This window comes from Carcharodon carcharias, chromosome 28, assembly GCF_017639515.1.
Source record: "Carcharodon carcharias isolate sCarCar2 chromosome 28, sCarCar2.pri, whole genome shotgun sequence".
Classification (NCBI taxonomy): domain Eukaryota; kingdom Metazoa; phylum Chordata; class Chondrichthyes; order Lamniformes; family Lamnidae; genus Carcharodon; species Carcharodon carcharias.
Window position 1 is genome coordinate 36,347,023 of NC_054494.1, and position 23,499 is coordinate 36,370,521.

The following is a 23,499-nucleotide window of genomic DNA, read 5'->3' on the forward strand; positions in this document are numbered from 1 at the left end:
TAATCCCTTTAGGGAAGGAAATCTGCCATCCTTACCTGGCTTGGCCTACATTTGACTCCCGATCCACATCAATGTGGTTGATTTTTAACTGCTCTCTGGAATGGCCTAGCAATCTACTCCATTCGAGGGCATTTAGGGATGGGTAACAATGTTTGCCTGGCCAGTGACGCCCACATCCCATGAAAGAATAAAGGGGGAAAAAAAAACTAGACCAGGATGGTTTGGGGTTCAATCCCTGGTTTGCACTGAGCTAGTGATCCATACTGGGGCTATCCTGGGGATGTTATAGTTGTGTTCTCTGCTCCTGGGTTGGGACTGACATTTCTGATTTGTTTTTCCATTTATCCCTGCTGTCAGTCCATGGTGTGTTTGGATGTTGGACAAGGGCATGATGGACACTGACTTTGATTTTCCCATTTTTTAATCTTGCCCCCCCCCCCCCCCCCAAAAAAAAAGTGATGAAATACCCCTCCACTACTTGCTGTTGAGCCTCAGCCTTTAGGTCAGTTAATAAAAGTTCTCGGACAACCACAGAACCAAACCCTGCAAAGTGTTGATGCCTTCCAGAGTGGTGGGGTTTGCTCAGTACTTGGTATTGCCAAGGCTTCCTTCCAGAACATTCTAACAGACATTTTAACAGGTTCCTTTGCAAGATGTGAATTTTGTTTCTTCACAATCGACCTGGGCTGCAAATATTCAATATGTTAGTTAATAGTATGTTAGCTGATCTACCTATCAGTGCTTCAACAGAATAAAAACCAAGTTCCTTTAAACCTTGGCACAGACACATACAGCTGTTCGAAACAAAATCCTGTACCAGTTAATGAAAGTGCTGGTGAAATGGACAGTGATCAAGTGTCAGAGCTGGTCCACATCAATTACTTCATAGCTTGATTTGATGAGCCTTTCTAAGCATCTCATGGTGATTGGTGAGGGCGTTGCACCTCAGAGCGATGTCATTGTGGATCGACTGCACAGCTGAATGCGATGTGATCTCAATTGCTGTTGAAGCTGAAGCCTAACTCCACCAGAAGGATCTTCGGTAATATTTTAAAATAAGTTTGTTTTTGCTTCAGCCCCGGCATTGAGCTGCACAGTGGCTAGGCTCAGGAGGTGGTGGGCTCAATCCCCTACTTCAGACGTTGACCATTTGGCTGAGAATCGTGGTGATGTTCTGGTTAAGAATTCAAAAAGGTCCTCAAAAATATTTGCCCAAGTTGAGGGTAAATGCTAACATGAACAGGCCAGACCACGTTAACTGTGCCCGTGTTATATTTCTGTACTGTGTGAGGCCCTGTTTGACTATTGTGCTTACTCCATAAAATAGATGCAAGAGTAGGCTGTATGGCTTCTGTTTTACCATTCGGTAAGATTCTGGTAGATCATCTTTATGAACTCCACTTTCCCTGTTCCTTGATCCCCTTCTTAGCCTTCCCGCATCTAGTGAGGCATGTGGCAGACGAAGTACATGTCTGTTTTCATAGCTTGTTTTTCATGGAACTGGTCACTAGCCTGAAACCAGAGGCTATAGCTCGAGGGGCGTCACTCCACATCCAGCATGGCCGGCCAGGCATCTGTCCCGCTCTTGGTACCCGCCATAGGCGCAGTGGAAGGATTTTCAGACTGACAATCCACCTGTTTAGCTGTGTTATGAGTGCACCTTCCGTGACCATTGAGTCATAAGGTGGCTCGGGGAAGGGCGCTACCAACTACTGTGCCTCAAGAGCTCCTTGTCCTTAACCCCCTAATCTCAGTCCTGAATAGGCTCATCCACTTGAGCATGCATAGTTTCTGGTGTCAAGAATTCCAGTGATTCACAGCCCTCGAATGAAGAAATTTCTCCTCACACCAGCCTCAATGGATGGCCCATTTTCCTGAAGTAATGACTTCTAGTTCTCGACTCTCCAGCCAGGGGTAGCAGAGATTCTACTGACAACAGGGGAATCGCCCACTAATTTCCATTCTGCCCGGGATTTGTGATGCCATTGTGTGCACCCAATATTTTTCCTTGAACTGACACTGTCAAAGGCAAAATGACCCACTGATGTGTGTAGACTTGGCTTTGTGCAAAATAGTCATTAGGTTTATGGACATGGTGAGTATATTTCAAAACAATCGATTTTTTGCGAAGCATTTTGACAGGTTTGAGAGACGCATTAAGTTTCTGTTGTGAATGTGAGGTCTCTTGTACTTCACTTACCATTTCCAGGTTAGAAGCTTGCCTGTCTGATGATCCTTTCTTCCCCACTGTTTGATCTTGAGGGATTTCTGCTCTAAAACTAGGCAGCTTTTCCATCCGAGCCTTGGCAGTTTGCCTGTCTTCTGGTATGTTTATTGCAACTTGCAAGGTCCTCTCCCTTTGCAGTTTCTTGGTTTTTGTTTGTTCATTTTTAAACACCAGGATTAGATTGACTAGTCTTTTATGTGAATGTTCTAACAAAATTGCCTGTCATATTTGCTTAGGGTGAGAAATTAATTTCACACTGTGCTGTATAAATTCAGTGTGTAGCACTTAGATTAATCCTAAACCCATCTCTCATCATGTTGCTGATAGGCTGCAGGACATGCCAACATGGCTGCTACACCATGTAAGCTTGTTGTATTATTCTGCTATGTGGATTGGCCCTTGAAGGCAATGAGACCCAGGTACTGTCACATTCTGAAGCCCATTAGCATGTAGCCCTGCAGACTGACAGCTGCTCATAAATCCCAGGCTTCTCTCCAAGGTCAGAAGGAAGCAGGCTGAAACAACTGGCTCTCTAAGTAGCACACAACTGTGCGTGTATGATAAAGTATGACGTGCCTCAAAGCACTTTTGTGGTGTCTGTGGCACTAATGATGTTCTGTTTTATGATGGGAGCCTTATATCGCAAAATGCAGCATGTCTCATAGTGTTGGCAAGAGTTTTATTGAGGTCAGCTGTGGCTGAGTTGATAGTGCTTTCACCTTTGAATGAGAAGACTAGGTTTCGGAGGAGGCAATGCCTTCATCCAGAGATGCTGAGAGCAGTTGTAGTGTTTTCGTTGCCAATTTGTACACAGCAAGGCCCCACAAATAGCAATGTGATAGTCGACTATTATGTAGTGTGCACAATTTTGCTGCCCTGTTTCTTACAGCAGGGACGATACTTCCAAAGCCAGGGCTGTAAAGCGCTTTGGGATGCCCTGGGATGACATGAAAGCTGCTACATAAATGCAGATCTTTCTTTTGCTGCTCCCTAAACACTTCCTAAAGGAAGCCATTTCACTACTGACAGCAAACATACTTGAAATGGATTGCAGAAGTTTAATATAAATGGGTTCTGTGTTTCTGAAGTACTATCTACCTACTAGGAAATTTGTCACATCTTGAGTTTTAAATTAAGAAAACCTTAGAAAATTTATATTGCTAAAGGATGATATTTAACGCCATTATTATTCTAAATCCTGCTTGAATTAATAGGATTACTGGAGAAATGCCTAGTGGCAACTGACACATTCTTGTGGTTTCTAAGCAATCACAGTATAATAGTGCCCCTCACAGTCTAATTATAATGGTGTTTGTACCATATTTTCTGTACTTCAATGTTTCTACGCAATCAACGTTCTTCCTCATTGGCTTTCTTGACCTGGGTGTTTTGAGTTGTCTCTAATTGTTTGGCTAAGGTTGGCTACAGAAATTAGATGACTGTTAACCAACCTGTTGCAACATGCCTTGGTCAGAAGGGCAGTGCCTGTGTGCTTTGTGCAGCATATCAATGACATTTTTTTTTTCCCAGCGCTGATTTTACAGCCAAAATGCAGCAAGACTTTGTAGATATCAGGCAGATTCAGCTGTGATTAAAAGCATAGCCCTGCCATACTGCAAGCTCTGATTCAAGGGAGCTTGGTAGGTGATGTGTCCCTTGGAATCTGCAGCTCTGTTTTGTAAGGAGCTGCTGAGATGTCAACCAGCGGGGCTGTCGTGAAATCCTGTTTTTTCGCTCTCGCTCTCTTGACCCTTTTACTGGACAATCACCTCCCTTCCATCAGACAGGCCACCTTACACTGAGAACTTGATTTTATAAAAGCAGAGGTTTTCACACTGAGATGCACAAGGGAATTGGGGAGTCCACAGCAATAATTAAACTTATGTAATTTGAGTTATTTCTGTAGCTATATAGCAATTGTGTGAAAAAAAATCTCTCATTTGCATTTGATTATCCAAATAACCACAACCCCCCCCCCCCCCAACCCACAAGCCTCAACAAGTTGCAAGAAGGAAGTAGTAGACTAAGATATCTTCAGGTTAATTCATCTGGATTCCTATCTGTCAAGTTTTGCCAATATTTCACTTTTCCTTCAGCCGATATCACCAACTTTAATAGGGTGATTTATAACCATTAGATATGAGTGCTCGAGACCACAAGTTTACTAAAAACCCTACAAAGGGTGCTTATTTTTCTTCTCGTGATAGGCAGCAGTCAAGTCTTGTTACATAGGATAACTTATTGGCCATTCAGCTCAACTGGTCCATGCTGGTGTTCACACTCAATACTAGATCCCTTTTACCTCTGACAAACTGCAGTTCCAAAGAACAATGGGGTGTAGCTCCAGTAATAAACTGAAATGGGTTGCTAAAGTAGAAATGCTTGTTTTAGTCTCAGAAGCTCATAGCAACATAGACTATATGTTCTGAATATTGCTTTGTTTGCAAGTGAAATTAACTTCCCAGTGGAGAGGGAAAGCGCTCGAATCGATTAAGGAACCAATGAATGTTGTGACACTTGGTGGGGGAGGGGCCCTTGGGTCTTTTGCAGTAGACCTATTAAAATAAGCCAAATGGCCTTTCTCATCTTTGTATGTTTTCAGAACTTGGTGTCCCATAGAATGCACACTGTCATATCTTGAGTGGGTGACAAAGTTGTGTCTCAGTATTTGCAAAGTTTTAATATTGCGCTGAAGAGAAACATTGGGATTTTGAGTTGAAACATCATTGTTGCCAATAACAGAAGTGTAATTATCACTAAGCACTTTCGGCCTGTTGTAACGCTTGTTTAATGTCAGAATTTTAAGATTTGAGAATGATTGATGACGTTGGACGCTGTGCTGTAATTTTGATGTTGGCCATATTGATAATGATGTAGACATCTTGCCTGTGCTTGTTTCAGTGGGTGGCAGGATACCTCAGTAGCACTGTATAACGATGTAAGGTATCCCTCTCATGTTTTGAAACTATCTAGGTTGTGCCTCTTGCCTTCACCAACCACTCTTCCGTGCACTCCTCTCCCCCCCCCCCCTTCAAAAGTACACTGAATACTTGGATGCCATCCAAAATTTGCCAGCATGCTTAAGATACCGAAAGGAGCCAAGAATTTCTTGGTATCCTCTCTTGACCCCGCTGAAGTTAAAAAGAGAACGAGCTGCAAATACTGTACACAACAGGTTAGTGAGCACCCGGAAAAGTTAGGATAATGTTTCTTAGGAAGGATCTCTGGCATTGACCTTTTCAGTCGCATTCCAGATACTGACAGTCTTGCTGTGTGTTTCAAGCGTTTTATTTTTATTTTTATCTCATTGTTTGGAGGAACCTTTTTGAAGCATCTCTTCATTCCTCTTGGGAAATTGCCTTCGAAGGTCAATTGCAAAATGTGGAAAGGTGTGTGTTGAGCACACTGTTGTTTGGGGGAACATTGATGTGAGGCAGGATAAGTACCTAGTGGTGAGTTTTGTGGTGCAGTCTTTGTTTGCATTTTGACAAGAAACTTGGGAGTTGGTTTGCTGAAAATCCCTGTGTATAATGAAGCAATGTGTCAACAAGAAACAACTCGATGAAAAGTACGGTTTAAGCAAAAGGTCATGAAAGATGAGTCATTCGCTCAGACTTGTATTGCCAACACAATTTTATATTGGAAGTTCTTGGACATATGAAAGTGATGTATTTAAGCATACGTTCCCCCCTCATAAAATTCAGGAATACTGTGAGACGGTGTTGCTTACAAGCTATTGTGTTACTTTGTATATGTTAAGCTTGTTGAAGCTACAATTTGAAATGGTCCCAACCTTGAAGCAGTGATAGGGCATTGGGATTCAGCCAGAAGGACAGATAGTGACTGATTCCCAGTCTGGTGACCTGCTCATATATCAGTTGATGCTTGTAATTGCAATTTACTTGGAGTCATGTGGGTGTCATGACCCTCTCCTTTTAATGTCACAACATTGAGCTTACAGTACCCAGCTGAGGAATCTGAGAGTTGTATCTTGAAACATGAGCAAGAGGATGAGGAATAAACGAATCTATTCCTTCTGCTTTAATCAGCCCTCGATTTTCCGTTCATTCCCAGTGGGCACCATGTCATCTGCCAATAGGCAGTTCCAGCATGCCGGGGGTACCGTGGGCACAGCAAGCCAGTCTGAGCTTCCATGTGCTTAGTCACATATGTACACATTTATATTTCAAGTCAATTTGAAGATGTCATTCATCATCCATCGTCCAGATGTTTATAAACGGTTTGCATTTCAGTTTTTGTATTTTTTTATGATGCCCACTGTTCCCAATTGCACGTTTATTCCATTGAGTGTAAAATGTTGTTGGAAACTCTAAAGAATAGTTTGAGTTATGCTGCGGAGGGGAGATGGGTGAAGAGGGTAAACCAGCAGCATTATCATTCCCTGGACCTGTGGTGAGGCATGTGTGACTCTTGTGGCTGGTAAATTTTTTTTTAGAAAGCTATTCTTTCGTGGGATGTGAGTGTCACTGGTAAAGTCAGCATTTGTTGCCCATCCCTAACCCCTTGAACCGAGTAGCTTGCTGTCAGCCATTTCAAGGCAGTTAAGAATTGGTCACATTACTGTGGATCTGGAGTCACATGTAGGTAACCGTGTGTGTGTGTTTGTATCTGTTCGCAAAGCTGTGGAAATAAACATTTCCCTGAAAAATGGCTTGGCGTTGGCACGGCAGAGATTATAAGCATTATTTCTGACTGTTAACCCACTCAGTAAGTTGACTTTGCAGGAATTACAGGATAGTTATGTTGACTTGGCAATTTGAAGCATTGAAGTGTTTTTTTAAAAATTTTGCATATCCATCAAAGCCACAAAAAGACAGTCCTGGTGATGCTTTCAGTTGAAAGCTTCACAGCTGGTTGAATGCAGCAGTGCCAATGCAACCTTTATTGTTTGCAGGGTAAGGAGATATTTCAAGTTGTGCATCATTCATTCATCCTGAATTGCAGCTGCTGTCTGTATAGCTGAACCTGACTGTTGAGCAGTGATGGATAGCGTCATGAGTGAGACCCAGCCACAGAGCTGCAGCTGTCCCCTTCCCCTGTCACTTCAGAGACCTGTGGGTGACTGCTAATTGTTAGGCTTGCAGTCGGTCTGCGTTACCTTATCCACTCCTGTACTGATTGAATTTGCAGCCAGAACCGACTCGACTTGAATATACATAGTAAAGAAGATATTTTTGCTGCATGTTTCAAGCAGTTTCTTTTTAACTTTTATCCCTTAGAAACACAGCAGATGTGGCATAGGTAAAAGTGATGCCTCTTAGATGCATTGCCAATTGATTTTTTTTTTTACTGACTGGCACTTGCAGTGGAAACAGTTCATCGATGCCGAAACTGGCATCAGTGCACCAGGTTGCTGATCCCAATGATTTAGCATAAGAAGCTATCAAAGAAGGTTGTTTTGTTGTCCTTTAATCTTTTTGTGGGATGTGGGCTGCAGTGGCTAGGCCAGCATTTGTTGCCCATCCCTAACTGCCCTTGAACCGAGTGGCTTGCTCGGCCATTTCAGAGGACAGTTAAGAATCAGCCACATTACCGTGGGTCTGGAGTTACTTGTAGGCCAAACCGGGGAAGGTTGGCAGATTTCCTCCCCTAAAAGGCATTAGTGAGCCAGATGGGTTTTTTATACCAATCGACAATGACTTCATGGCGAGCATTAATGTGATTGGCTTTTAGTTCCAGATATTTATTTTTATTAATTGAATTTAAATTTGACCCCATGTCCCCAGAGTATTAGGCTGGGCCTCTGAATTACCAGTCCAGCCTCATTACCACTACGCCACCGTCTTCCCCCAGAAGTGCATTCTCTATGCAAAGGGAATGGCAGCTGAAATCAGTCCTGGTTGCCTACAGTAGTGCCGTGTCCAGACATGATTGTCGGAGAAATTTTCCAGTCATTTCCATTCTGCTGGGAATAGTGGTGTCACTGTACTCAGCCGTCACTCAAGACCAGATTTTTTTGAAACATAAATTCTGAACGTTTGAGTGAAATTTGCCCTTCAGCATCACCTCTTCCACAGTGAGCTGGCCCTATTCATAGATCAGTTCCTGTGATTACCCTTCCCCTGCTCTTGCCTCCTGCTCACAAGCTCTGAGTGCTGCTTTATCTTTCTGAAGTTAAGAGCCTCTTGCATCAGTTCAGCATTGTCCCATTGTCAATGTTTCAAAGGTCTTCACAGTGAATCATTTTTGGTGAGCTGTGTCTGGTCTGCAGATGAATATGACAATCATTCTGTGCCACCAACAACAATAAAAGGCGTACTTGTATTTATGTAGTGCCTTTCACAACCTCAAGATCTCTCAAAGTACTTTCCAGACATCCAAGAACTTTTTTTTTGAAGTGTACTGTAATGTAGCAGCCAATTTGACCACAGCAAACTCCCGCAAACAACAGCGGATAATCTGTTTTAATGATGTAGGTTTAGGGGGATTAGAAATGGTGGCTGAGAGATATTTTGCACCCACCTGAACAGGCAGGCAAGGTCTCAGTTTCACATCTCATCCAAAAGATTTGAATTTCCTGACTTAGAGCTATATCCGCGCTCCTTCACTGTCACTGGGTCAAAACTCCCTCCCTAACAGCACTGTGGGTGTACCTACACCACATGGACTGCAGCAGTTCAAGAAAGCAGCTCACCAACACCTCCTCCAGGGCAATTAGGGATGGGCAATAAATGCTGGCCCAGCCAGCGACATTCACATCCCATGAGTGAATTTTTTAAAAATCCCATTGACTTTTTTAGTTGTGCTGGTTAAAGAAAGAATCTTAGGTGAAGCATTGATTAAACTTCTTGACCTTTGGGATTTTAACATCATCCATTATGGGCTGACAGGACTATATGATCACTTTTCATGCTGCTGCATGATATTTGATTCATTTTTATTGCTATGGGAAAGATAAAGTTTGTCTGTCTGTGAGATAGAAAGCGATAAATTTGTAATCTAAGGGGGAAGCAGATTGAGAAGTGAAAGTAGTTAAAAGCTGCGCAGTGAGAATGGGTGAAAACAGTGAGTGTTGCTGCAGGAAGTGGATTTCTGTTTATATTCCCTAGACTCGGAAACACTAGCTCACTTTGTCGAGCGTTTAGTTCAAAGAAACTGAAGTTAAACGGACCCTGTACTGCAGGAGTTATGTAATGGTACAGCTACTTCCAAATATGTTCTTGGTTTTGCACAAAGCCTCGGGCTTGGTCCTTTTATCGTCATTTTGACATGTAGCCCATCTGAAGTGTAATAGGGCCTGTGGCTCTTCTGATTGGTGGGCAAGTGGTTGGAAGGTATGAACTGTTTGGAAGCTTTTTGCACAGTCGGGCCTGTTTTTAAAACTCCAGTAACTAAGGGAGTTAGATTGGAGTTGACAAGCCTTGATTGTAGCGGGGGTGGAAAACTCTGAATCATTTTCTCTTTACACATCTGGACTTGCTCCTCTTAACTGAACTCAGTAATATTAAAACTCTTTTTTTTCCCCCCCCACAGAGTACAAAAACAGAATGATCATTGGTTTTCTGTGGGAACTGTTGTGAATAAAATGTCCCAGATTGCGCAACCACACGTTAACCTAAACAAAATCGGGAATTATGGATTGCAATTCTGAGCGAGTCCTGCAGAATAAAGTAAAATTGCACCTCTTCAGTCACCATTAACCAGCGAACCTGATTACAGGGGGTTGCCACGCGTTTGGATATTACAAAGAGGCCCAGTAGTTCTTAGCTTTCAAGGAAAGATGGACAGAACCGTGGATTGCATTCCCGTAAACAGTTACAGTTAATAAAAGCAGAACTGGATTTATTCACACACCATGCCCCCGCGAGTCTACACATGATGAATTTAATTATGTGCCCAGATTGAGCCCAAGTTGCCTATCTGGATGCATTTTCTATCCTTAAATTGGTCTTGAATTAATTGTGGTAGAATTATTTTATTAAATTCCTGGGATTTTACACTTCAAGTTTACGCTTGAGACAAGACCTGCCCTTGGTTGTCCCAGTGTGTGGGTGTATGTTTATTTGTATTGCAAACCTGTTGGCGGATACCAAGGCAACTGAAGCCTTGTGGGCAGAAAGATCGCAAAGAATACTTGTGTGTGATGAGCTCATCCAATTACCAACCTTCCTCCAGAGCTGGCAGTAACCTGCATTGGCTCCAGGTGCATTCCTGTCCAGCGATGCCTTGGAATTTGTCTGCAGGCTCACATTGCACACGGCCATACACTGGAATGACCAATGGAGAGTTTATCTCAAAACACAGAAACACTCGGCCTCTCAGGAACATTCAAAGGGGCGGTTGTCTCCTCTAATCCGGTCCACTGGTTTATGGTGATTGAAGAGGTCAGCCACTCATCATCTGTGGGCTAAGCCGCTGACCTTCAGTTGGTTTTTCGGCCAAGGCAAGAGCAGCAGCGAAACCTCCACAAGCCCAAATAAGGCAGTGTTCTCCAGTAAGAGTCACTGGTTAGCTGTTTCCTTAGACAGCACCTTCCAAATCCACAACCACTACCATTTAGAAGCACAAGGGCAGCAGACACATGGGAACACTACCATCTGGAAGTTCCCTGCCAAGCCACTCACCATCCTGATTTGGAAATATATCGCCGTTCCTTCACTGTCGCTGGGTCAAAATCCTGGAACTCCCTCCCTAACAGCACTGTGGGTGTACCTACACCACACGGACTGTAGGGGTTCAAGAAGGCAGCTCACCACCACCTTAAGGGCAACTAAGATGGGCAATAAATGCTGGACCCAGCCAGTGACACCCACATCCCGTAAATGAATTTTTCTTAAAAATTACTCTGGCTTTACTCCTAACCCAAGAATAGGTCAAGCAATGTCAGCATCTCTCTCACCTCTAACTAGGATCAGTTAACTACATGGATTGGGAATCAGCCAGGGAATTCAGTGGACTGCACCACAGTGCACAGTCATTCAGTCCACTGACCAGTCTGACTGCACTGTGCACTGTGTAGCGTGAGTCAGTTTACCAAAACCCTGTCTACATCGTGCCTTGGGTGGACATTAAATATCCCATGGCAGCATTCAAAGAAAAGCAGCAGAGTTCTCCCCAGTGGCCTGACTAATATTCATCCCTCAACCAACATCACCAAAAAGAGCACCTGCTCATCTTCATATGTTAATTTGTGGGATCTTACTGCGCACAAATCGCTGTTTTTCTTACATTATCAGCGTGGCTAGGGCTTATATGGCTGGTTACGTGCGTTAGGATGCCCTGAGGCAATGGAAGGCACTATATTAATGCAATCCCTTCGATCGATCGAGGGAAGCTTCTCGGTGGATTTAAAAGGCTCCGTGTGACCACTTGTCTTCTAGACCAATGGCTGGGGAGTGGATGAAGATGCTGGAAAGCGGGCAAGCATTTGTGGAGGCAACAGAAGAGTTAACGCTTCATGTTGACTGAAATGATAATGCGTCTGCTTTCTCCCTAGATTCTTGTCTGCCCTGCTGAGTTTTCCCAGTGTTTTCCAGATTTGCAGCATCCCGACTGTTTCACAACTTGTTCAAAAAAGTGCAGGGACTTGCTGTATCTCTGATCTCCAAATAATCATCCGCACCCCTTGATTTGCATGGGTTTAGTGATTACTTTCTGCCTGTCTATGTGTCTCTTCTTTAAAACGTTATTTAAATGTATCCCTGGCATCAATCCTTTGGTCACTGGTCCTGCTTCTCTGTAAGTGGGTCAGTGTCAAACACTGTCTGATACCGCTCATCTAAAGTGCCTTGGGATGTTTTACTCTAGATAAATACAGGTTGTGTTTGATTCAAAGTGTAGCAGGAACCCACTGCTCTGTTAGATGACAAATCACAATATGGCTTGGTTAAATTGCCTGATGGTGTTAAATGTTCAGCTGTTTATTTTTTCGTGTGCCCCAGCTGTGTTAGGTGTTTGAGTTCTGTTTCTGCCTTGTCATTAGGATGGGGATGGGAGACAGACTGGTGGGTCAGGCTGATACAGTTCAGCCACTGTGATCCCCACCCTGCCATGTTACACATCCCGCGACTGGACAAAAACTTGACCAGTCAGTCTCCATTTCCCATTTTCCTCACAAATCAACAGAAGCCCTGAAGCTGTGCACAGACCAGTGTAAGGATTTGGGGGCTTTGCACCCCTCTAAGGCAGGAATAGACTTGGCAGCAAAACTTTGTTGTGAATCAATTTTATTGAACTAAAGTCAGGACAAATTAAACTGTCGATAAGCTTAATTAGGCGGTGATTTACAGTTTAACGCGGATTATACTACCATGTGGAGACCTGGACAGCAAAGTGCATGAATCTCCTTCATCTATTCTCGTGTATTCCTTATTTTACTGTTTAATTGCCTTTGATCACTGGGGGAGTCTGCCAAGGTCTCCACACACTCTCCAATGGGTCTCTCGCTCCCAAAACACATGCTAGCTGGACTTGCAAACTTGAGATCCTTCCCTTCTCTCAAAAAGCGTTCCTCCAAGTCTTGCCACATGGTTGCCAGTGTAAGAATTTGGGGGAAGTGTCTTGCACCCCTTTCAGTAACTCAGTCTACAGGAGTATCTCTTGCAGGATAACCAGAAATGCCCCCCCCTCACTCCCTGTCGCTGTACCAGCTGCACAACAAGAGGGAGAAATGGAGCCACAATTGTCAGCAACTTGTGATGAATTTATTTAGGCAAAAGGCAGGGCCACCATTGTTGTTGGTGAGTGAATTCTGAATTGGTGCCAACGTAAATGATGCTTGTGGCATCATGTCAAGCAGTGAACTTGAGATGAAATCTCACTCATGTTTTCTTTTCGTGATTTCTGAGCTGTTCCTGTTCCAGCCCAGTGTGTCCTCCATCACCTCTTCCCTGCACCACCTCCTACTCATTTTATTTACTTTGTGAAAATGGTCAGCCTCAGATTGGCAGAGTTGGTGACATTCCTGTCTCTACATCAATCAGCTTCAGGGTCCAGTGGGCCCAGGTATGGTCGCCAATCTGGACTGCACACAATCCTGGAGGCCTTGACACATGACACCCCCACCCCAGCCCTCTTCATGCTGCACCCCCAACTTAACTCTCCATCTGTCCATTGCACCCACTTTCACACACCAATTGGAAAGCAAACTGACTCTTAATTAGCTGATTGGCTGATGCTTGACTATAAGCTAAATCGCTTTTTATCCTGCCTCCAATATTTTTTGTTGACTAATAAATGATCAAAGCAAATTTTTTTTTCAAAGGCGCAAATTTTTTTTTTAAACATAGTTTGCTCCTTGTTTGCTCGTAGCAGTGCCCTGGAGATTAATTGTTAGCTCATGAAGATCCCAGGACGATTCTGGGGAGTTGCCAATCCTTGGACAAGGAGAGCGAGTGCCTGAATCTGTTCTACTCGCGGTGACCTAATAATCTTTCCATTTTCCCTTTTCTGTTGCATCCTCTGCAGCATCAACCCAACTTTGTCTGTTTTCCCCATAACAGCCCTGCAAAGATCAGGAGCTTGAGTGTGTTGTTGGCGTGTGCTAGTGAGCACTGCAGTCCATTATTCAGTTGGTTTTGATGCACAATAAACTCCCAACATGTTGGGTAAGAAAGATAACCATTGTGGCTTCCTTTAAAGCACTGACCCCAAGAAGTGTTGCTGTGTCATTTGCAGCTCTTGCAGCACTCTCCTGTGCAGCGAAGGAAAGGTTCACAAGGACTGCAACTGAGTTGGTGGCATTGTTACCTTGAGTCAGGAGGTTGTGGGTTCGAGTCCCACTCCGGAGACATGAGCGTAAAATCCAGTGAATTACTGAGGGAGGGCTGCACTGTCGGAGGTGCTGTCTTTTCCGATGAGGTGCCCTGCCCTTTCAGGTGGATATAAAAGCTTCCATGATCATATTTTGAAGAACAGGGGAGTTCCCCCTATTTCCTGGCCAATATTTATCCCTCAACCAGCATGTTTTAGAGAGCGTTATCTGGCTGTTATCACATTGTGGCTTCTGCAATCTTGTTCGTATATTACTTGCCACGTTTCCTACGTTACAACAGTGGCTACACGCTTCATTGAGTAAAATGCTTTTGGACATCCTGAGCTCTAGTCCTTTTAATTAGGACCAGTGACGGGTTGGTGCCATGCTGGTTTTAGAAGACTGTCTGTACAGCCTGGTGATGGACTAAGATTAAATTGCTGAGCCCTCGTTCTGCCCAGTGCATTCTCTTCCCAGGAAGCTCTGCTCTGCTTTCCATCTGCTTTGCCTGCTGATACGGTTTTCCTCTTCCAAAGCTGTCAGTGCTTCCAAGTTTCGGCTCTGCTCGGTTGGCTGTCCGAGCTCTTGCTTTGAAATTCTTGATGCCTGTGGTTTCGACACCCGCTCCAAGACTCGAGCACCTAATCTAGGCTGACAGTACTGAGAGAGCACTCTCCCCCTCGTGATGGGGGAGGCCCATCTGGCAGCTCCAGCTGCAGAGTAAAGCCCCATTGACTCTCAGAGGAGCGGGGAGTTCCCCCATCGTCCCAGCCAATATTCCCCTCAAATTCAGCCGCCAAAGGTAGGGTGAACTGGTGATTCATCTGAGTGTTTTTGGGATCCTGCAGCATGCAAGCAGTTGCTGTGTAATTAAAAGTCACTACACTTAATTCATAATATGGAGAAACACATCGGAAATGTGGTGAGTGTTATGTAAATGCAAGTTTTAAAAATAAGACAGACAAAAAATTTACTGCAATGAAACTTACTGAAGCATCACCAAGGCAGCACCCTACTTGTTTGGATTTGGAATATTCATGAACCTTGGTTTAGGGGTTATGGTTATAGTTAGTTGCTGTGATTCCAGTACTGCAGGCTTGATTCTGTTGACATGCAGTTTGGCTGATTCTGTTTGTGTGTAGGATCAAAGGCGGTGTAATTGTGACTGTGCTTTGTATCCCCTTTAGTTGCCTAGATATCAGTAGCACATGTGAACAGCTGATTGCAGAATCTCTGTGGTTTCATGGCCCTGACTCTGTTCAAGGACAAGTGGATGACAAAGCTTGAAAGATTATTAAAACTCAAGGGAGAAAGGGAAAGATGATCCACCCAGATCACGCTGCACTTCTGTGTTTGTGGGACTAACTATACGATTGACTACTCTCTGTCCCATTCACAAGATAAGCAGCTTTTTCAGTGATATGATTATGTAAATATTTGCTCTTCTGTTCCTCTGATTACCTGGAGCTGTTTGTCTATCCTCATAACTTCACAAAGCCCTGTACAAATGATGAAAGTACACTAGGTAGTACTGTTTGCAGCTAAAACTCTCATTACTAAAACGCTATTAACTGTAACTGAACTGATGTTTCTTTGTGCTTCTGCTGAATAATCCTTTCATTAAATTGATCCATATTTCGAGAGGAATGGTGAGGTGAAAGCTTATTTACAAACAAGAGTTAGGGATGTCGCATAATAGCACTGGCCAAATTTGTCCGATACAGGCACAGGCTGTGGGGACATGGTGGTGTAATGGTAATCTCACTGAACTAGTAATCCAGAGGCCCAGTCTAATGCTCTGGAGACATGGGTTCAAATCCCACCATGTGGGTGGAATTTAAATTCTGGAATCTAAAGCTAGTCTCAGCAATAATGACCATGGTAGCTATCATCGAAAATCCACCTGGTTCACAAATGTCCTTTAGGGAAGGAAATCTACCATCTTTACCTGGTGTGGCCCCACAGCATTGTGGTTGACCTAGCAAGGCACCTAGTTCAAGGATGTTTGGGGATGGGCAACAAATGCTGGCTATCTCATAAAAGGATAAAGAAAAAAAAAGTACAATTATGTTTTGCTTTGCTGTTACAGATTAAAGATCAGGTTAGACATGGGATTTAGACTCGCAAATACACATACGTTCCTAATCGCAAAGAAAAAGATTTGCCTTTTGTAAACTGACCTATCCTAAATGTCTCAGCATGGTTCATACCCAGTTAAAGACCTGGAAAGTGCAATAGTGCTATACAGACAAACCTGAAGGAGGTAGTTGGGGAGGAAAACTGTTGACAAGAGAAAGGCATGGGAGCATCTCGATTTCATAAAGGCTGAAATAGCCCATGTGATGGATCATGTGACTTGTACTTAATGCTGTATTTTGTGATATTACTGTGGATTTATTGTGATAATATCAGTGTATTGCAATTATTAGGTTGAAACATAATCCATGTGAGTTTTTTTCCACCCATTACACTCTGTACTTTGGAAGAAAACTGCAGTACACGAAGGATGTGATTTTATAAATATTTTCCTTTATTTCATTTATTTTTAGTTAAACCTCCACACCCACTGCTCCCTTGCCAATTCTGTATCGTTTTACTTTCTAATCTCGATATTTTAAGGAAGTTCCTATCTCTCTTTCTACCATAGCTCAAATGTCTGCCTCAATGAATTCTTGAGGGGAATTATGCTCACACTTGTTTCCCTCCTCTCCCTTAGAGAGTGGCATTTGTGTGTCTCTCCTTTTTACTCTTGAGGTGCCACTGAAGGTCAACTCTGCAGTGGAACGGAGAGACCCAGTTGGTGGAAACTTGGGAACTAAATACAGACACTTCCCGCTGTCTAACATAATTCTGACACGTTTATAGAGTCATATTTTCTCCAGTCTCTTATCTCCACTCTTGCAATGCCTTTGATGCAAGCTATAAATTCAGCTGCCATTAGGAATATTGCTCAAGGGCAAGTCTATTGGTCATCTTCCACACCTCGCAGTCTCACACTGTCCTCTTCAGTTGCTCATAGGGTCCTTCCATTTTCAACTTCAGTGAGCAATATAACTGGGGAAAAGAATACTTCAGGTGGCTTCCTATTGTCTTCCTTGTGCGCTCAAAGGAAACACAAGTCCTCTTCGTGAAGGATCCTCCACCTTTACACAGCCAATTTCCTAAGGTTCCAGCTTTTAACACTAACGTTGCTGAAATTTTGCTGGTTCTGCTGTTGACCATGCTCATAACTCTGGGCATGGAACCCTGAACTGGGCCTGGGACAACTTGCAATAGGGCAAGGGACAACCAGCCCCTGAGAGCTCAAATGGCTGCTCATTGGCACTGGATAATTTTGAATCTCAGATTCATGGGGCATGGTATAATGTTGAATAATTTGATAGTTTCCTTCCCCATATTGAGGTAGCTTAATTAAATAGGAATTCTTATAAACCCCAGACTTTGAGCCTGCTGTAGGATTTAATCTTAAACTGGCACATCAGTGAAGTCTTAAAGGAGCGTTGCATTTTTGGGCTGTGCCAACTTTTCGATGAGACACTAAGATGCCTGACTCTTCCACTGAAGGTAAAAGACTCCATGACACTATTTTAAAGGAAAAAAGACAGACTTGCATTTATATAACGCCTTTCAAGTTTAGTAGAGCCAATGAAGCACTTTTTTTTTGAAGTGTGGGCACTGTTGTGGGAAACGTGTCTACCAATTTGTACACAGCAAGCTCCCACAAATGGAAACATGATGGTGACCAGAAAACCTGTACTTGTCATGTTGACTGAGGGATAAATATTGGCCAGGACACTGGGCACAACTCCCTGCCCTTTTTTTAAAAAGTGCAGAGATCTTGAAGAGTTGTAAGGTTGAAGGAGGTTACAGGAATGGGGAAGGCTAAAGTGTGGAAGGATTTGAACAGAGTGGTGATAATAAAAATTGAGGTGTTGCTGATCCAGGATGCAGGTCAGCAAGCACAGATAACTGGAAGGCTCTGTAACTGCAGATAAAATGGAGCGAGTTATTATATAGTATTTATAGGACTGGAACAGACCATTCAGCTTGAGGTTTGGTGATTTTTTTTCAGCTACTGAAGCTGCATGCGACTGTGCTGGAGCCATGGTGTGTGCGAGCTGTAGTACACCGAGATCGTGCTGAATGCTGGCAGCCTGTGGCTATATGAAGACACTGATGTCAGTGGGAAAAGCATGGGCTCTGTCATTTGGAATTGGAAGAGTTTGTGATTTTAGCCTGGACATCAGTGGGAGACGTTTCCTGTGGAGCAAGAAACTGGGGAGCACATCAGCCCTTTGCTATTCTTGAGCCAGTCAGCTCGAAGCCAAGTCGTACAATGGCAAAATCTTGGAAATGTACCTAGCTGTCTGCCCACTTAGGGACTAGCATGCAAAGAGAAAAAGGTAGTGACTAAACCTGGGCAGAGGAGAGAATCAGGGAGACAGTTGGGATAATCCAAACGAACCAGAATTGTCCTTTCCAATCTCCCACTGTTGGTCATTCCTGCCAAGTGGCTGAAGTGCCCTCTTGTGTTTGCACAATGTTTGAAGTGGCAGACGTCATCTCCCATGACCACGTTCTGCCTGCACCAGAGGCTGGTTCAGTGCCACAAGACACTCTGATCTTGCCCCATGTGTCGTGCCAAAGGTGGAGTCATGTGGAGTAAGGTCACATACTTTGCAGTTTTTATTCTGCGTGGCAAGTGTGCACACTGCCTTCTGCAGTTCCTGTACCTGACTCCATCTCATATGGTGATGCTAAAGCCAGTGTTTGATTAATGCAAACAGCTGGTACAACAATTTTCAATCCCGTTCCCGTCTGTGCTATTATAAACATGTCAAGCATTTTTGTTGGCAAATTAATTTCGGAAGGTATTAATTTTGTCTTCTTTAATGGGGCACTCTTCAGCAATATTGACTGCCACGCTATAAAGGAACCTTCTGTTTGGTATGTTGCTCCCAGGTGTCTCATCTGTTCGGTCTCGAGCCTTTCATCACACAGTTAAGCTTCAGTAAATGGTAATACCCTTTTAATAAATATTTTTAAAGATTATTCCAATTTCTTCCTTTTACCTGATGTAGCCTTACTAAAGTGTAAAAATTCCCATGTGAGTTTTGGCACACGTATTCTACGCTTAGCATAACGATGAAATTTGTTTCCCTTGGAAGAAAGATGTATTTCTAATACACTTGCTCACCACTCAAACATTCCAATGGATGTCTTTGAGGAGAAGTTGAATAAGTGCATGAGGGAGAAAGGAATAGAAGGATATACTGATCAGGGGGACGGAACATAGTCATAATATTACTAGACTAGTATTCCAGAGGCCTGGACTAATACTCTGGAGTCATGGGTTCAAATCTCACCACTGCAGCGGGGGAATTTCACTTCAATTGATAAATCTGGAAGACGATACTATTCTCATTAATAATCATGAAACTCTCGGATTGTGTAAAAACCCATCTGGTTCACGATGACCTCCAGAGGAGGAATTCTGCCAAACTACGTCACACGACCAGGCCAGTCAGCTTGAAGTGTTATGACTATTATGTAGGCCAGTGCAAGCAGCCATTTTGTGCATAGCAGACGAGGCAACGGCGGCTGAATTTTTTGGTGACTGTGTAAAAAAAAATATACATCTCGCGTTCTTATCAGGTGCTTTTGCCACTCCTCCTGCCACAGATGGTTTTGAATGGCCAGGGAGGTCAAAGATTCACAGGTTACACTGTAACCTTCAGCCCAGGTTCATCTTTGGAATTCTTCTTCCTAACTCAGCTCTAGGGTTGCCAACTGTGATTAAATGTATTCCTGGAGTTTCACCTAACTTTGCCCCACGCTCCAGCCATTAGTCGCCCAACATATTTAATTTGTGACCCACTGCCTTCCAACACCAGTAGAAAGCAAAAAGTTCCTTTACCCAATTGGATGATGCTTGACCCCAAGCAATCTTTTTATCTCCCGTTTTCAATATTTGTATCTGGTAAAGAGAAACGTTCAAAGAAAATGTCAAAAAAGACGATTGTTTTATTTCCCGATGATGTTTCTCCAGGGTTGCACACAGCAGTGTCCTGGAGATTGATCTTCAATTCTTGGAGACTCCAGGCCAATCCTGGAGGGTTGGCAACCCTACTCAGCTCCCAAAATCTAAGGCAAGTGAAAGAATTGTGGCTCCCAGCAACAGCTAGCCCCAAATCAAATGTTATTGTTTTGTAGTCCAGAACAGTTGACATACTAATAACCTGGGCCACCGACACAGTTTAGGCTTTAAATGCACTTTTCACACCATTCAATCTAAAATGAGCAGGGCAGAGAAAAAGTGCATTAACAGTTTCATAAAGAATTGATGGAACCTGAATATTTATTTCATACCGAGCATTCTTGTGGAAATCATTATTTAATTCTGCATCAAAAATTAGACTCTTGAATTTGATGACCTTGTACTAGCAGCAAGTCTCTCTGCACTTAGACACCCCATTATGTCCCCATGTGCTATGTGCTTTGGAGCATAAAATCAATGGACATTTGGCCAGGTTTAGTGAGGGGATGCTGCCAGCATCCTTTGTATGCAGAAATGTATTGAAGTTGGATCTAGGGATAAGAGGACTTGTCTTCAACTGCAGTTCTTCTAAACTTTCTGACCCCAGCTAAACTCGAAATCAAATTCATTGATGCCAGCAATTGTAATGTCCATCTTGGGAAACAGGCTTCACGAGTCCCATTTGCCAGTTAACAACTCAAAAGCAGCCATAAAGCAGATGTCTGGCTTTGCTGAAAATCACAAGATACAGGAGGTTTGATGAATCATTGTAGCAGCATGCTCAAAACAGTACCTTCACTCACTATGGGCCCTGTTGGCTTGACGTTGGTAATTAAGATATTCACAGCAATCGTAGGCATGGTTTGATGTCACTGAGCTCCTTCATTAAAACTCAACATTTTTTTCTGTTAAACTGTCAACAGCAATGAGACTTTATGCAGGACAAGGGAAATTCTTAATCTCTTATCATTTGACCTCTTTTTTTCCACATTACTACTTGGTTTCATGCAGCCCAATATAACTTTGCAACGTGAGGGGAAGTAGGCAAAAGCAGGAATTCCTGGTTGCAATTGAGTAAATCCTGTTTTTGTGAATTTGTGTCGAAGTTCAACTAGAATGAATTTTGAAATAACGAATGTGTCAAGGCCACAGCTTGCTAAAGCTGTTAATGATGTGTTTGGAAATTTGATTTCCTTTTATAGGCGCATATGAGTTCAGAGCAGAAGTAGGCCATTTGGCCCCTCAAGCTTGCTCTGCCATTCAATAAGATCATGGCTGATCTGATTTGTATCCTCAACACCACTATCCTGCCTACCCCCGATAACCTTTGACTCCCTTGTTAGTCAAGTATCTAACTACCTCTGCCTTAAAAAATATTCATTGACCCTGCCTCCGCCACTCTCTGGGGAAGAGAGTTCCAAAGATTCACAACCCTCTGAGAGAACCTTTCTTCATATCTCTGTCTTAAATGGGAGACCCCTATTCCCTCTTGTTCTAGTGTCTCCCACAAGGGGAAACATCCTTTCAGCATCCAGCTGGCCAAGCCCCCTCCGGATCTTTTATGTTTCAATAAGATCACCTCTCAATCTCCTCAACTCCAATAGATACACACCCAACCTGTCCAACCTTTCCTCATAAAATTACCCCCTCATCCCAGGAATCAATTGAGTGAACCTTCTCTGAGCTACTACTAATGCAATTTTGTTCGTCCTTAAATAAGGAGACCAAAACTGTACACAGTACTCAAGCTGAGGTCTCACCAATCCCTTTTCCAACTGTACAAAAACATCCCTACTTTTATATTCCCCTTGCAATAATCCATTTGCCTGCTTAATCACGTGTTCTATCTGCATACTAACTTTTTGTGATTCATGTACCAGGGCGCCAAGATCCCTTTGTACTACAGAGCTCTGCAGTCTTTCTCCATTTAGATAATGTACTGCTTTTCTATTCCTCCTGCTAAAGTGGACAAGCTCACATTTTCCCACATTATACTTCATCTGCCAAATTTTTGCCCATTCACTTAATCTATCTGTATCCTTTTGCAGGCACTTTTATGTGCTCTTCACAAATTACTTTCTTACCTACCTTTGTGCTATCAGCAAATTTAGTAACTATTCATTTGGTCCCTTCATCCAAGTCATTGATATAAATTGTAAATAGCTGAGGTCTCAGCACTAATTTCTGTGGCAATCCACTCATTACATCATGCCAACCTGAAAATGACTCATTTATGCCTAATCCCTGCTTCCTGTTCGCAATTAGCTTCCCAGGCTTTCAATACATCTCACTTTTGATATTGCCGTGAAGAAGTAATGGAAGTCTTGCATTTATGTAGATCTTTAACTTTGGCTATGGGGCCCTTGGGACATCCCAGTATAGTCACTGTTGCATGTAGGAAACGTGGTAGCCTTTGTGTGCACAGCAAGCTCCCACAAGCAGCAATAAATTAACTGAGCAAGTAGTGTTTTTTCAAATGAGCAGATAGTGTTTTTTTTTCTAGTGATGTTGTTTGAGATGCATCTGGCCAGGATATCATGGAGAACTTCCCATGCTCTCTTTCAACGCTCACTTGGGAGGGCAGGTGGGGCCTCCTTTAAGGTCTCACCTGATTGACGGCATCTTTGTGCGCCGGTCTCTGGATTGGGCTTTGAACCCATGATCTCCTAACTCTCTAAAGGGTTTTATACACTGAGCTAAAGCTGATTTCCTGGAGTGTCTCAAATCCACCTGAGGCACCAGAACAGTTCGAATAGGTCTGGCACCATGACCCTCTGTCTGGCCCTGCTTCCCCCACCCCTCCCAACATTTGTGTCCACCATTTCCTGTAGCAGATAGTATGTCTTATACTGCCCAGGCCACATGTGCCTTAGCACACCCATCAAGGTGACTGACTTGTTGGATTTACTACCTTCCCAATTGACTTTTCTGTAAGGAGGGTGTTTAGCACTGGCAGCTTGCCTATTCTACATAAGTGAGACCGATTAACATAATCAAGTGAGCCTCTTCCTGTTAACCACAATGGGCAGACAAGCTGTTATACTGCGCTCAATATTTTCAATGCCCTATGTGTAAATCGACCTCAATGTTTTAATGCTTGCTTAAGCAATTAAAGAAATACTGTGATTTACATCATGCCTCGACGTATCTCTTAAGTGCAGAGAGTTACTTTTGAAGTGCAGGGACTATTTAAGTGAAGGTGGCAGAGAACTGCTTAAAATTCCCCTCCAAAAGCATTGAGACAAAAGGCCAGTTGACTTTTTTTTGGTAATGTTGGTTTGAGCAAGGAACGTGCTCCTTGAACAGTCCCAGGCGATCTTTAATATTCACCTCAACTGGCAACACATGGAGAGGAAGCCTTGGTTTGGCATCTCATCACTGGCCACATGGCACTCCCTCTCCACTGCAGTGGAGATTGTGTAGTGAAGTTGTGGAGATGACTTAAAATATTCTGAACACTTAATCACCTCAGTGTGGGGGTGTATGGTTAACATTGGTCCCCGTGATCGCAGATGCAGCGTG

General features: G+C 43.3%; 1 protein-coding gene across 3 annotated transcripts in view; it reads left to right on the forward strand.

Moving 5' to 3' along the window:
• The window catches only part of mcu (mitochondrial calcium uniporter), a 142,018-nt gene that overhangs the window by 28,629 nt on the left and 89,890 nt on the right, over positions 1-23,499 (forward strand). Inside the window, exon 1 of one of the 3 annotated variants that reach the window (XM_041176283.1) lies at positions 1,883-2,095. The exons of the other annotated variants lie outside the window; for them this stretch is intronic. Within the exon in view, the coding sequence (XP_041032217.1) occupies positions 2,045-2,095 (51 nt within the window). The 5' untranslated portion in view covers positions 1,883-2,044. Of the gene's footprint in view, positions 1-1,882; positions 2,096-23,499 lie in introns of those variants that run through there. 3 annotated transcript variants of the gene reach the window in all.